This window comes from Trifolium pratense, linkage group LG5, assembly GCF_020283565.1.
Source record: "Trifolium pratense cultivar HEN17-A07 linkage group LG5, ARS_RC_1.1, whole genome shotgun sequence".
In the NCBI taxonomy this organism is placed as follows: domain Eukaryota; kingdom Viridiplantae; phylum Streptophyta; class Magnoliopsida; order Fabales; family Fabaceae; genus Trifolium; species Trifolium pratense.
The window spans coordinates 4,435,732-4,448,915 of NC_060063.1; the positions used below are offsets into that span (position 1 = coordinate 4,435,732).

General features: G+C 32.9%; 1 protein-coding gene across 2 annotated transcripts; it reads left to right on the forward strand.

The window, feature by feature from the left end:
• Positions 1-2,721: 2,721 nt before the first annotated feature.
• On the forward strand, positions 2,722-5,441 carry LOC123887386 (heavy metal-associated isoprenylated plant protein 16-like). 2 transcript variants are annotated; one of them, XM_045936712.1, is made up of 4 exons: positions 2,722-2,877; positions 2,978-3,056; positions 3,603-3,869; positions 5,222-5,441. In XM_045936712.1, the coding sequence occupies exons 1-4, from the start codon at positions 2,872-2,874 to the stop codon at positions 5,236-5,238; spliced, it is 369 nt and encodes a 122-aa protein (XP_045792668.1). In that variant the 5' UTR covers positions 2,722-2,871; the 3' UTR covers positions 5,239-5,441. The 2 variants fall into 2 exon arrangements, with proteins under 2 accessions (XP_045792668.1, XP_045792667.1); XM_045936711.1 differs by lacking the exon at positions 5,222-5,441 and having other exon boundaries at positions 3,603-4,698.
• The last annotated feature ends 7,743 nt before the right edge of the window (positions 5,442-13,184 follow it).

Here is a 13,184-nt window from a genome sequence, read left to right on the forward strand (position 1 = left end):
TGTTTAAGCAATGAAGAATCATGTGTCATAAAATGTGAGGAATTTCTATATTGATATTTAATTGAAAGATATTTTATACTACATCATTCCCTAAATATAAGATCCTTTTGAGAAAATTGTGGAGATTAAGAAAGTGAGTTGATTTAAGATGTCACTTTAATATTGCATGTGACGGTAAGAAATATGGAAATTCCGAATATTTTTTGTTATATTTTATTTTATTTTTTCTAAAAAAAAACTATATATGTTTGTTTCGTTTCTCATTATAAAATTTTACAACTGATGTCAAAAGCCAATATGGTCACTGTACAAGGATATTAATTATTATTGTTTTTTGTTTACCAATTGTTAGTTGGTTTAGTGGTGATTGTCACTAAACTTGGCATGAAGAACCTCGGTTCGATCCCCCGCAACTGCGATCGGGAGGAGGCTGGAACCACTTGATACCAGAATTGACCTCCGAACCAGATTCAACTGGTGGTTAAATTTTATTTTTTTTTACAAGAGGATATTAATTAACTTATGGATCCGTGTTTACAATGATCACTTTCTTTTTCTTTTTTTTTGAAATAAAAGCTGATTTTATGAAAGGCTTATGATCACTTTTTTTTGTTGACTAAAAGACTTATGATCACTTAAACACTAAAGAATGACACAAAATGTCACACAAATACAATGACATAAACACTAATATACATAACTTAATACATTTTTTTTTATTTGCACATGATTTAATAAATTTAAAACTAAAATACACAATGCCCAAAATCACTTAATGACTTATATGTTGAAAAATGTAGCTGTTGTTGATTATATTAAACAAAATTCCTTTTACAATTGATGCATAAGCAAGGTCTTCAATAGCTGACATGAGCTATTTAAACTCCACCCTGACCAAGTCTTTCCACTTTGAACATAATTGAGTCTTGATGATCCATTTGAATGTTGAGGTTACCTTTAATATTGTGAATATTATGTAACAAAAGAGACTCATGTATCATATAAATAAATTTTTGTTAAACCTTTTATTATCTAGTTCAACTTGATGTCTATAAAATTGAAATAATGTAACTTGGATAGCTACTTCTAACAACAGCACCTAAAAACTCAAGCAAGTTCAATTATATAAAAACAAACATAAATAAAAATAAACAAACATAATTTAGTGTGCAAATTTAGTACTTTTTTTTTAACAGCAAAAAGTATGTTATATTATTATAATTGAATTATAGTATAAGAGATTCCAAACCCACACATAGAAAAAGTACAGATAGTACTCGCCCCAAAACTATCGGATAAAGTAGATTTCAAGGCATATACATACCTACAAAAAGCCAACGAACAATACAATCAAATGGATTTATACACCATTTATAAAATAAACATGGGGCATTAATCTTCTTTGCAACCGACCATTTCCACGAAATAATTTGAATTTTGTCAAATAATACGTCTGCATCCACCTCTTTTGCGGAAAAGATCTTATCATTTCTAGCGTGTCATAATATCCAAACCACCACAGGCCACACCAGAAGAACACCTTTAGGTCCCTATTTCCCTTTCCTACACACCGTGAGAAAGCTTTCACACATAGAGGATAAGGTTGCCAGCACCACCGATACTACACCAAACCACCTATGGAGCAATGACCAAACGGCCCAAGCCAATTTAGTTATATAGTTGCAAAACTCAAATTAGTTCAAGTAAAAACATTTTGGAATGTATTTGATCTGCTAAAAAATAAAATTATTTTGATTTTAAAACTATTTTAGTAACACCAACTTTTGATTTTCATTCTTGAGTAAAACTCCTCACCAGAAAAACCTACCTCAACAAAGAAGGGAATTTCCTAAACTCCGTCACCAAAATCAAGTCTTTTTTTTCAAATTTAGTTGTGCTGTTACTTTCCCAAACATTGAAAATCAAACATTAGACATTTCCATCAAGTCAATCAAGTGAATAGGGTAACCCAGAAAACCACAAGTCAATCAAGCACAAAAAAAAAAATAAGATAAGATAAGATATAAAACTTCTTTAAAGTGAACAATCCACTTTTTTATTTTATTTTATTTTATTTTATTTTATTTTTTTGGCTTTTACCACCAGTTTAATCTGATTCGGAGGTCAGTTCTAAACTCTCACTTTATATGAATGTTTTTTTTTTATGCAAAATATACGAATGTTTTTTACGATGAGATATAATAATCCAATAAAATTGAATTACTCGGCCGAAGCTTTGGGTTTACAGGAAGCCCAACGCGTATGGTGAAGCTTTGGGTTTACTCCGACTTTGCAGCTCCGTATATATAATCTCCACGGAAAACTCCGTAAAAATATACAAAATAACATCCCTACAAACATTATAAAATTCTTGTACCATTGTCAATGAGAACTATTTGCATTGCTTGAACTACTTGGCCACTCTTAAATATTTTATCATTTTTTATTTGAACAACAAAAACAAAACAATTGGATTCGTTATATACACGAACAAATAGTTAAAAGACAACTTCGAAAAATAAGTTTTTAAAAGAAAGCTGACTATGGAGAGAGTTGACTCCAACAACCTCAATTATGCATTTTTTTCATTGTCCTTTTATTTATTTATTTATTTATTTATTAGTCCTTTTATTTCTATCTACAACTAGCTGAACCTTCCACAAAACAGTGACTAAATAGCTAATTTTTGAGTAAAGTCAACCAAAAAAATGTAGATACTATGTATATATCAATATCAATGTATCATTACAAATACTATGTATTTGTTCACTCTCTTCCAAAGCAGAGGACAAACTCAAAGAACATCTTTGTTTGTTTCAATCACAAAAACAAAAGTAGCAAAAAGTTTCTATTTGTTTCAATTAAGCAAGAATGAAGGTGAGATTAATTACTTAGCTAATTAATCATTATTTTTTAATTTTCTTTTTCTTTATGATAATTTTCTTAAGAAGTTTTATATGCAAAATGACAAATACAGCAAAAAATGGTTATAAAGTTGCAAATGGATTGCGACAAATGCAGAAACAAAGCCCTCAAAACTGCTGCTGAGGTCAAAGGTAATTAATCATCTTGCCAATTTAGGATGAATAAAACAAACATGTGAAAAAGAGATATAATATATGATAGAATCCATATAGCCAATCATATTTTAGTGACAAAAAGTATTCATTTCATATTTGTTATAAAGTTTTAGAAATTATGTACTAATGTACGATATTATCGTACATTAGTACATAATTTTTTAATCTTATGTTTTTTTTTACGCTAATTTTGTTGCGAATTCAATTAGTTATCTAGTGTGTTGGCTTAGTGGAATCATATTAGGTCTATTTGAGGACGAATATGTTCATGAGTAAATGTGATGGTACAAATTTGAGACATCTATTCCAAAGCAGCAACCATTTATCCATATTCACTATTAAAACCTTCAATTTTGTGCATTGCTAATAACAATGAAATTAATTTGTTTATTTTGTCTAATTTTTGTAAGAAAATTCTATTTTTTCTAACCTTAAATCGAAAAAGATCAATATATGCATTTTTTAGCTAGCGTTTCTTTTTTTGTTGTTGTAACTCATGACCAAAAATCAAAACACATATAGGTGTGACCTCGGTATCATTGGAAGGAGATGATAAGGATCGCATATCTGTGACGGGTGATAATGTGGACACAGTCTGTTTAGCCAATCAACTAAAGAAGAAGTTCAGTTGTGTCACCATACTTAGTATCGAAGAGGTGAAAAAGAAAACGGAGGAAGAAAAGAAAAAGGAAGAAGATAAGAAAAAAGAAGAAGAAAAGAAAAAGATGATGGAGGCGTGTCGTGATGTTTTGTTCGGGTGCAATAAGTGTCATAACTCGAGTTGTAATGGTAAGTGTAGTAAATGCACAATATGCGAAAGTACAAAGTGTGATGGCAAACATTGTGTCACAATTTGCTTTAAGTGTGAAAATCCAAAGAGTAATTGTGCATGTAAGTCTAATTGCTCCAATTGTGACAACCACAAGTGTGATGGTTGCAAACCTAAGCCTCCTTCACAACAATGTCCTCAATGGTGCACATGTCCTAAGTGTTATGCTCCATATCAACCTTGTTATAACCCTTGTCCACCTAATTACATGGTTTGTTATGATCCAAACCCCGAACCTTGCTCCATCATGTAATATGGACTTGGATCGCCTAGAGCGCTGAATGGTCAACACCATTGAGACTATTATATCTATAAAGATAATAACTATCTTTATAAATTCAATGGTCTCTTTGATGTTTTTGCACCATATAGTGTGTGTACGGGATCTTACACCATATTCACGAGTAAGGACTATTTGTTAAATAAAATTTGTAAGTACGGTGTCATTATAAGCTATTTGTATACTAGTACTAGTATACAATAATCTTACAACAAAATAAATAAATCCGTGGCTAAAATTTTGAGAGGAAAAATGTTAAATTCATTTATCTAATTCTATCGTTAAATTTAGCGATTAAAAAAATTAGTGATGAATTTTATTTTGTTAACCTCTAATTTTGGTTACGAATTTTATTTTGAGTCGCACCTAAACAACTAAGAAATGTGTTATTTGGTTTCTCCGTAGTCATTTATCATGTAAACTTCTGGAGTTGCTTTGCTATTTTCTTTCTATTTGAGTGAGATTAAATTGTATATCTTTCATCAATAAAGAATAAAATTTCCTTTCAAGCAAGTTTCATTGAGTAACACAATTTTAAAGGAGAATGAAATGATAAAATGGGTTGGAGGGAGAAATTAAACAAAGAAATGGAGATAAAAGAGTAACAAAGCATGAATTGATTTGTTAGCTTGAATAATATATCAATGAGTACAAAATCTTGGGCACAATTTGATTAATTAATACCAATGGGTTAGGGTCTAACATGAAAAGAGGAATATAAGCATCTCATTACACGGTGAACTATAATAATTTCAATTGTGAGAGATGTTTACATTTAGTGTCGACAAGACAATATTTTAAATAAGATTACCTCTCATGAAAAGGAAAAAAAAAAAAAAACCTATGGAATACAAAATCTGATTAGTGAGAATTTATAAGATTTTAATGTTTAATTATTATAATAATGCATAATAAATTTTTTATTAGCTGTATTTTTTTATATATACACATTGTACTTTGGCAAGAATAATAATAATTAATTTTAGCCTAACTGCACACAAATGTTGACATAATTTTCTTTCCTTTGAGCAGGATGTCTCCACAAGTAACACACTAAATCTTCCGAGTGTGATGCCTTTACCACAATTATTACCTTATTTGAAGATGGAACTTTGGTATTGTGTGGATGGTTTCCATGCAATTATTGAAATTATTTGTTAGTTTTAAAAATTTAGATTTTATTGTATAATGCATAATATGCAAGGACTTGTAATATTGGTAAACTTAGAATATATTTGAAGTAAAAAACTAGAAAGGTAACATATGTTTGGTTGTATTTCTATTATTTAACCATATATACTTTTGTTTTTTTAGATGTATACCACTTGTATTTCCTTTTGTCATTGTTATTGTCGAATTTGCAAGTTATTCGATAAATCAACTAAAAACTCTAAATTGTGCTACAAAGGACTTCGTTGAGAAATGATTTTGTCCCTCAGTTGTGGGTTTTTAAAACCGCGAAAGAGTGTTAAGTACGGAGTTGTGTTTTTTATGAGCTATTAAACTAAAATTTGGACAAGTTAAACTAAAAGAGAAAGATGAAGGATAGATTTGCAAAACTAGAATTGTTTAATTGCTTGTGTGTTAAATAACGGCTCATGTTTGACATACATTTTCTCATATCTCGCGGTGTTTTCCGTTTTCGTTAACCATATATGCCCTTTGGCTTCAAATTATGCTATCAACATGGAACATGAGCCAAACGTTAAATTGTCTAGTTTCCGACTTTGATTGATTCTAATACACTCTTAAACGAGTTACACGTTTTTTAGTGTTAATCCTTCAATTTTTAAAAGAATGAGTCTCTGATATTTTAGAGATTGATAAAAAATTAAACCTTCGAGAATTTGAACTCGAGTTTTTTTTTGAAAGATTCCCTCTTAAAAAAATTGCATAAAGCACTCGAGCTAAATTTCTTAGTTAAAAATATAAGTGTTTTAATTTAAATTTCCTCCAATTCTCTTCTTAAAGAATTATAATTTTTCACTTTTCCTTTAAACTTCTCAACCCAATCCAATCCTAATGTTTAGTATATATTTTTTATCATGATTTTTGTTTTTGGCGACTGGTCATTCTTCTATTATTATATCTATAATTATAAGAAGTTTGAGGACAATGAAGTTTGAACTAATTAAGGCATCATCCATACTACCAAATTCCTCACAAAAAACAACTAGCTCATCGATTCAAGTGGCTTACGTGTTGTCATTAGTCTATTTGATTTAGTTGCGTATGTAACATACAAAATAATATAATTAGTCAGTATTCTATAAATAATAAATAATAAAAATAATAATTGGTTAGTGTGAGAGTACTAAAATACTGAGATTTACTAGTACAATTTCCTTATTTTATAACAATTCCTTATTTTATATATAGAAAATTTCAGCTGAGTTGGATAAAAAACTTATTAGATCAAAAAGTGGTTTTTAGATAGACGAAATGACAAAACCATTATATAAATTCACACACACAAGTGGGGTAACCGGGATTCAAAACTCAGTCATAACGTCCGTCCTAATAATTTTGATATTTTTACTAGTTGTGTTAGAATTTGTGGATGACTAGAAGGTTTCAATTAATATAAAAAAAAGTTACAAATACGGAGTATATTTTTATAGTCCACGTACCATATGAAAAGAAAAAAAATTGGTCCACAAGTCTTAACTCAACGGATTAAAATGTCGAAATTATTGAGTCGGACGTTATAAATATGAACGAGTTAATCATTTATCTTATTTGTTTGTAACATATCTTTATCTTTCTAAATACCCTTCATTTTTTAATATGTGTGCAAATAACTTAAACGACACTCATTTTAAAATGAACGGAGTAGAAGTTAAGACAATTTTGTTAATAATACCTCATTCGGTGTAATTTTCATTCTTTGCAGCGCTAACAGTCTAACGAGTGCAATGATACTTACGTGTAGAGCTGTCAAAACGGGCGGCCAGGCTAAATTCGGGTCGGTCCGGTCGGGCTTCGAGCTTTATTGGGCTGGGCTAAAAAGCCCGGATAAAAAACGGGCTACCAAAATTAGTGGCCGAGCCCGGCCCGGTACGGGTTGTCGAGCTTTCGGGCCGCCCGGTTTATTTTTTTATTTTACATTATTTTACTTTCGCGCGCCGTATTTTTAGTCATCCGCTACTTACGAGTTTCTTGCGCGTCATATTTTTACTCATCCGCTACCAACGACTTTCTCGCGCGCCCTATTTTTAGTCATCCGCTACTTATAAGTTTCTTACGCGCCCTATTTTTACTCATCCGCTACTTACGAGTTTCTCGCGCGCCCTATTTTTACTCAACCACCACGTACGAGTCTCTTGCGCGCCCTATTTTAACTTATCCGCTAACTGCGAGTTTCTCGGGTGCCTTATTTTTACTCATCAGCTATGTTGAAGTTTTATGTTGGCCTCATTTTGCTAAAACAAATGTCCAAGCTAGATGTGAAACTGCATGCTTCCAGCATCCAGTACAAGCAAGATATTGCATCGAATGCTTTAACATTGGTACCACATCCAGTGGGCCGGTCCTGTTACGTTGTTATCTCGCGCCTTTTATATTTATGGAATCCACGCGTTTTCTACTTGTGCGCCAAGTAGCGCCGTTCCTTATGTTTCAGAAGGCGACCATGACCTAGTTTTGTTCCTAATCAAATCATCCATTTAAGGAAACAAAACATTTGTTCGAAGAATATTCCTTGAAGGAACTTTTGGTCCTGCTGAGTTTTCGAAGCCCAATTCAAGACCTAGCCCATGCTAGCTCAGGTTATTTAAAGGAAGCTGACACCATTGTGCAAATCACTGAAGCCGTAATTGAGTTTTACAAAGCGTGTGTTTAGGGTTTTAGTGTTGTGTCCTTGTGTTCCTATTCTTATGTTATCTTGATGCAAGATTAAGAACTGTGTGTTATTGTGTTGTAATATCTCTGGAACTTCTAAGCAAGGAGATAGTGTGTGAACCATTCCTAAGCTTTGAAATATGATGAAGTATCAAAAGTAAGTATTTTGGTTATATCGTATCCGCAGGGACTAGTGCGATATCAAAAGCCGTTCAACAACCACCATGATTTTAAGTAAGAGTTTCAGAGATTTTGTAATGTAAACTTGTTTGTGAACATAAAATTGCGATTAAAAGATGATTTTGATATCAGAGAAATGAAATTGCCGGGATTAGAATTCAAATATCTATTCATATGCATTTCCCTGACCTGTTATACATATTTGAGTTACCAACCAATTTTATCACGTATTGCTCTTCGTACGTTTCCGTTCCCAGATAACGACGAGAAATTTTTACATCGATCAATCCCCGATCCCTCGGGTGATTAATTGATACAATATCTTTTAAACACCAATACTTTAAGTGATTATTAAATCTAAATCTATTCCTAGAGTTTAGATTCAATAAATATTATCCTAATTCATTGATTCAAAACATATATCCCTATACTATTTCAAATCCAAAGAATAAAACATTAAAAGCAAGGATAATATCAAGATTGATTGAATCACCAAAACATGTATAACACAAGATCAAGATAAATACATATTCATAGACTATTTTACATCTAATCCCAACAATAAGAGAGTTTTGTTACCCATAGACATAGTAACTTTACAAAGATGAAAGAAATTGAGATGAACAAACATCATGAGTTGATTCCTCAACAAAGATGAGCAAATCCACCTTCAAGTTGCTTAAACCTAGCTCCTAAGATGTTTTTCTCTGTTTTTAGAAGTATTACCAGTTATCTCATCCATTTTTCTGCTCTTGGTGTCCTTTTATAGTGAACTAGATTTTTAAGCTGGCCCAGCCAGCTATAACTGGCTCAGCCAGCTACCTTACTTCATAGCTGGGTTTGCTAACACGTGTCCTCTGAGTCACCTCCAGCTCTTCTGGCTTTCTCTGGCTGGAGCCAAAAACTCACTGCCAATTCAACACGACTTGTAGCTTTATCTGGCTTAAGCCAGAAACTCTCTGCCAATTCAATAGGATTTTTGGCTTTCTCTGGCTTAAGCCAGAAACTCTCTGCCAATTCAACAAAATTTTTGGCTTTCTCTAGCTTTCTCTAGCCCAGCGAGCATCTTCAAGATCAAACATTAATTCTTCATCAAAAATTCAACTTTAATTACAAAAACTTGTCAAAATGATTGGGATTTAAGATATACTAACCAAATTTAGATCAAAACATATATGTACAATTCTTGGGGACTTATATACACAAATCTTGCAAAATAAGTTAATAATTGTCTTAATTCATAATATAATTCAACAACTTTTTGACACTTATCAAAGTACGGAATTGGTGAGTGTTTTATGAAGTGTGTCTTCACCTGTTAAAAGTAAAAGTGTACGATCACAGTGGCTGTGGTCAAGAGGAGGTGAGCGGAGGTTCTCATACCTAGGTGTGTCTTAGGTAGAATATATCACGGGTGGTGATTAGGTGAGAAGTCATAAACGGGTCATTTATTGAGGACTTTGAACTAATACTATCATAGTGGATTCACTCCTGGATTGATATCCCCTAGAGTAGGCTATTGCTGAACTGGGTTAACAAATAACTGTGTTATTTAGTTTCCTGTTTATTACATTTTCTTGTTGTTCATCTAGTATTGCGTTTTTGGATGTTGGATCACCAGATCAAGCATTGAAACTGTATTACAGTGTTGAAGCATCAGGTTCAACATCGAAATACTAGTGTGTCAGAATTTCAATTGGCATCAGAGCAGACACCCTGCTCCAAGTTCAGGGTGAGCTCCATATAATCGTCGATCTCTAAAACTATTGCTATCTCATCCAAAATATAAAATTTCTTTGAAAAAACACAAAATTGAAATTTTTATCGGTCACTAAACTACGGGACAATTCCTTAAAAAAAAAAAAACTAAGGGACAATTTTTAGTTCCAAATACATAGTATTAAATCAGTCTTTTTTCCCCCAAACATTGTACAAAACCAAAAATTATTTAACATCTAAAAATTTATTATGTGTTATTTTATCTTGTACTACGTACTATTTATAATAATTACCTTCACAATTGAGTCGGACGTTATAAATACGAACAAGTTAATCATTTATCTTATTTGTTTGTAACATATCTTTATTTTTCTAAATACCCTTCATTTTTTAATATGTGTGCAAATAACTTAAACGACACTCATTTTAAAATGAACGGAGTAGAAGTTAAGACAATTTTGTTAATAATACCTCATTCGGTGTAATTTTCATTCTTTGCAACGCTAACAGTCTAACGAGTGCAATGATACTTACGTGTAGAGCTGTCAAAACGGGCGGCCAGGCTAAATTCGGGTCGGTCCGGTCGGGCTTCGAGCTTTATTGGGCCGGGCTAAAAAGCCCGGATAAAAAACGGGCTACCCAAATTAGTGCCCGAGCCCGGCCCGGTACGATTGTCAGGCTTACGGGCCACCCGGTTTATTTTTTTATTTTACTTTCTCGCGCCGTATTTTTAGTCATTCGCGACTTACGAGTTTCTTGCGTGTCATATTTTTACTCATCCGCTACCTACGTCTTTCTCGCGCGCCCTATTTTTAGTCACCCGCTACTTATAAGTTTCTTACGCGCCCTATTTTTACTCATCCGCTACTTACGAGTTTCTTGCGCGCCCTATTTTTACTCAACCACCACGTACGAGTCTCTTGCGCGCCCTATTTTAACTTATCCGCTAACTGCGAGTTTCTCGGGTGCCTTATTTTTACTCATCCGCTATGTTGAAGTTTTATGTTGGCCTCATTTTGCTAAAACAAATGCCCAAGCTAGACGTGGAACTACATGCTTCCAGCATCTAGTACAAGCAAGATGTTGCATCGAATGCTTTAACATTGGATACCACATCTAGTGGGCCGGTCCTGTTACGTTGTTATCTCGCGCCTTTTATATTTATGGAATCCACTCGTTTTCTAATTGTGCGCCAAGTAGCGCCGTTCCTTATGTTTCAGAAGGCGACCATGACCTAGTTTTTCCTAATCAAATCATCCATTTAAGGAAACCAAACATTTGTTCGAAGAATATTCCTTGAAGGAACTTTTGGTCCTGCTGAGTTTTCGAAGCCCAATTCAAGGCCTAGCCCATGTTAGCTCAGGTTATTTAATGGAAGCTGACACCATTGTGCAAATCACTGAAGCCGTAATTGAGTTTTACAGAGTGTGTGTTTAGGGTTTTAGTGTTGTGTCCTTGTGTTCTTATTCTTGTGTTATCTTGATGCAAGACTAAGAACTGTGTGTTACTGTGTTGTAATATCTCTGGAGCTTCTAAGCAAGGAGTTAGTGTGTGAACCATTCCTAAGCTTTGAAGTACGGTGGCTGTGGTCAAGAGGAGGTGAGCGGAGGTTCTCATACCTAGGTGTGTCTTAGGTAGAATATATCACGGGTGGTGATTAGGTGAGAAGTCATAAACGGGTCGTTTATTGAGGGCTTTGAACTAATACTATCATAGTGGATTCACTCATGGATTGGTATCCCCTAGAGTAGGCTTATGCTGAACTGGGTTAACAAATAACTGTGTTATTTAGTTTCCTGTTTATTGCATTTTCTTGTTCATCTAGTATTGCGTTTTTGGATGTTGGATCACCGGATCAAGCATTGAAACTGTATTACAGTGTTCAAACATCAGGTTCAACATCGAAATACTAGTGTGCCAGAATTTCAATTGGCATCAGAGCAGACACCCTGCTCCAAGTTCAGGGTGAGCTCCATATAATCGTCGATCTCTAAAACTATTGCTATCTCATCCAAAATATAAAATTTCTTTGAAAAAACACAAAATTGAAATTTTTATCAGTCACTAAACTACGGGACAATTCCTTAAAAAAAAAAAACTACGGGACAATTTTTAGTTCCAAATACAAAGTATTAAATCAGTCTCTTTTCCCCCAAACATTGTACAAAACCAAAAATTATTTAACATCTAAAAATTTATTATGTGTTATTTTATCTTGTCCTACGTACTATTTATAATAATTACCTTCACAATTTAACCTTACTCTAAAAGTTCACAATAGAGTCATCCAAGTCATATACCATCAATTTTTATTTTTTTTAACAACAAAGATAAAAATTTATATAAATCATGGAAAAAAAGAGTACAAATAGTACTAAACATAACCAAAAATTTATGTTTTTTCTCATGTAGTTTAATAATTATAATTTTATCCTTTAAAATAAATAAATAATAAATAAATAGGAATTTAAAGTTTGAATCCAACCCTACGTGTTCTATTATCTCTGCCAATTACTCACGATATACGATTAGCTATATTTCTTTTACACAAAAACCATATTTAAATTTTTAGTCTTATGACTCACCTGAGCTCAAACTCAAGTCAACGAGCGATACTCAAGTTGATTGGGTTTGGGATCACTCAAACCCACACCTGAAAACCGAACATTCACCCGAATATATGTTAAATTACCTATATTTGTCACTACAACATTTTCATTCTACAAGAACGCCAAAAAACCGTTCTGCAATCTAAAAAAACTGTTGCCATAGGCTACGAGAACAGATTTCAGGGCGTTCTATACCGAGGGGTTCTCTTAGCCTTTGGCAACGGTTTGTTTTCCAACGGCAACACATTGAAGACAACCGTTTTCTTAGAGTCTCTAGCAGAACGGTTTTCAAAGTTCCCAACAACAACGGTTTCTATCCATTCTCAGTAAAAACCGTTGGCATTGGTTGAATTAGAGAACGGTTTATAATGATAGAATAATGACTTTTTACATCGGTTACATTGGATGGAACGACCTTATATATCGGTTTTTGAGGCAATGTGTCTTCACTTGGTGTCCATTGCACCTCGGTTATTGAAAGAAACAGATGTTAAAAAGATACTTTTCACAACGGGTACTTCCATCAACAGATGTAAAAGGTATGTCGTTTTTTAAAAAAAAAAATTCAAATTCTATTTTTATTCTTTAATAATAATTAATAAAAAAAGAACCAATAGCAATAACAAAAATTAAATATCACCAGAATA

Coding starts and splice junctions, on each gene's coding strand:
- LOC123887386 (XM_045936711.1), top strand. Junction 3,057..3,602: donor AACTGCTGCTGAGGTCAAAG/GTAATTAATCAT, acceptor AAACACATATAG/GTGTGACCTCGGTATCATTG.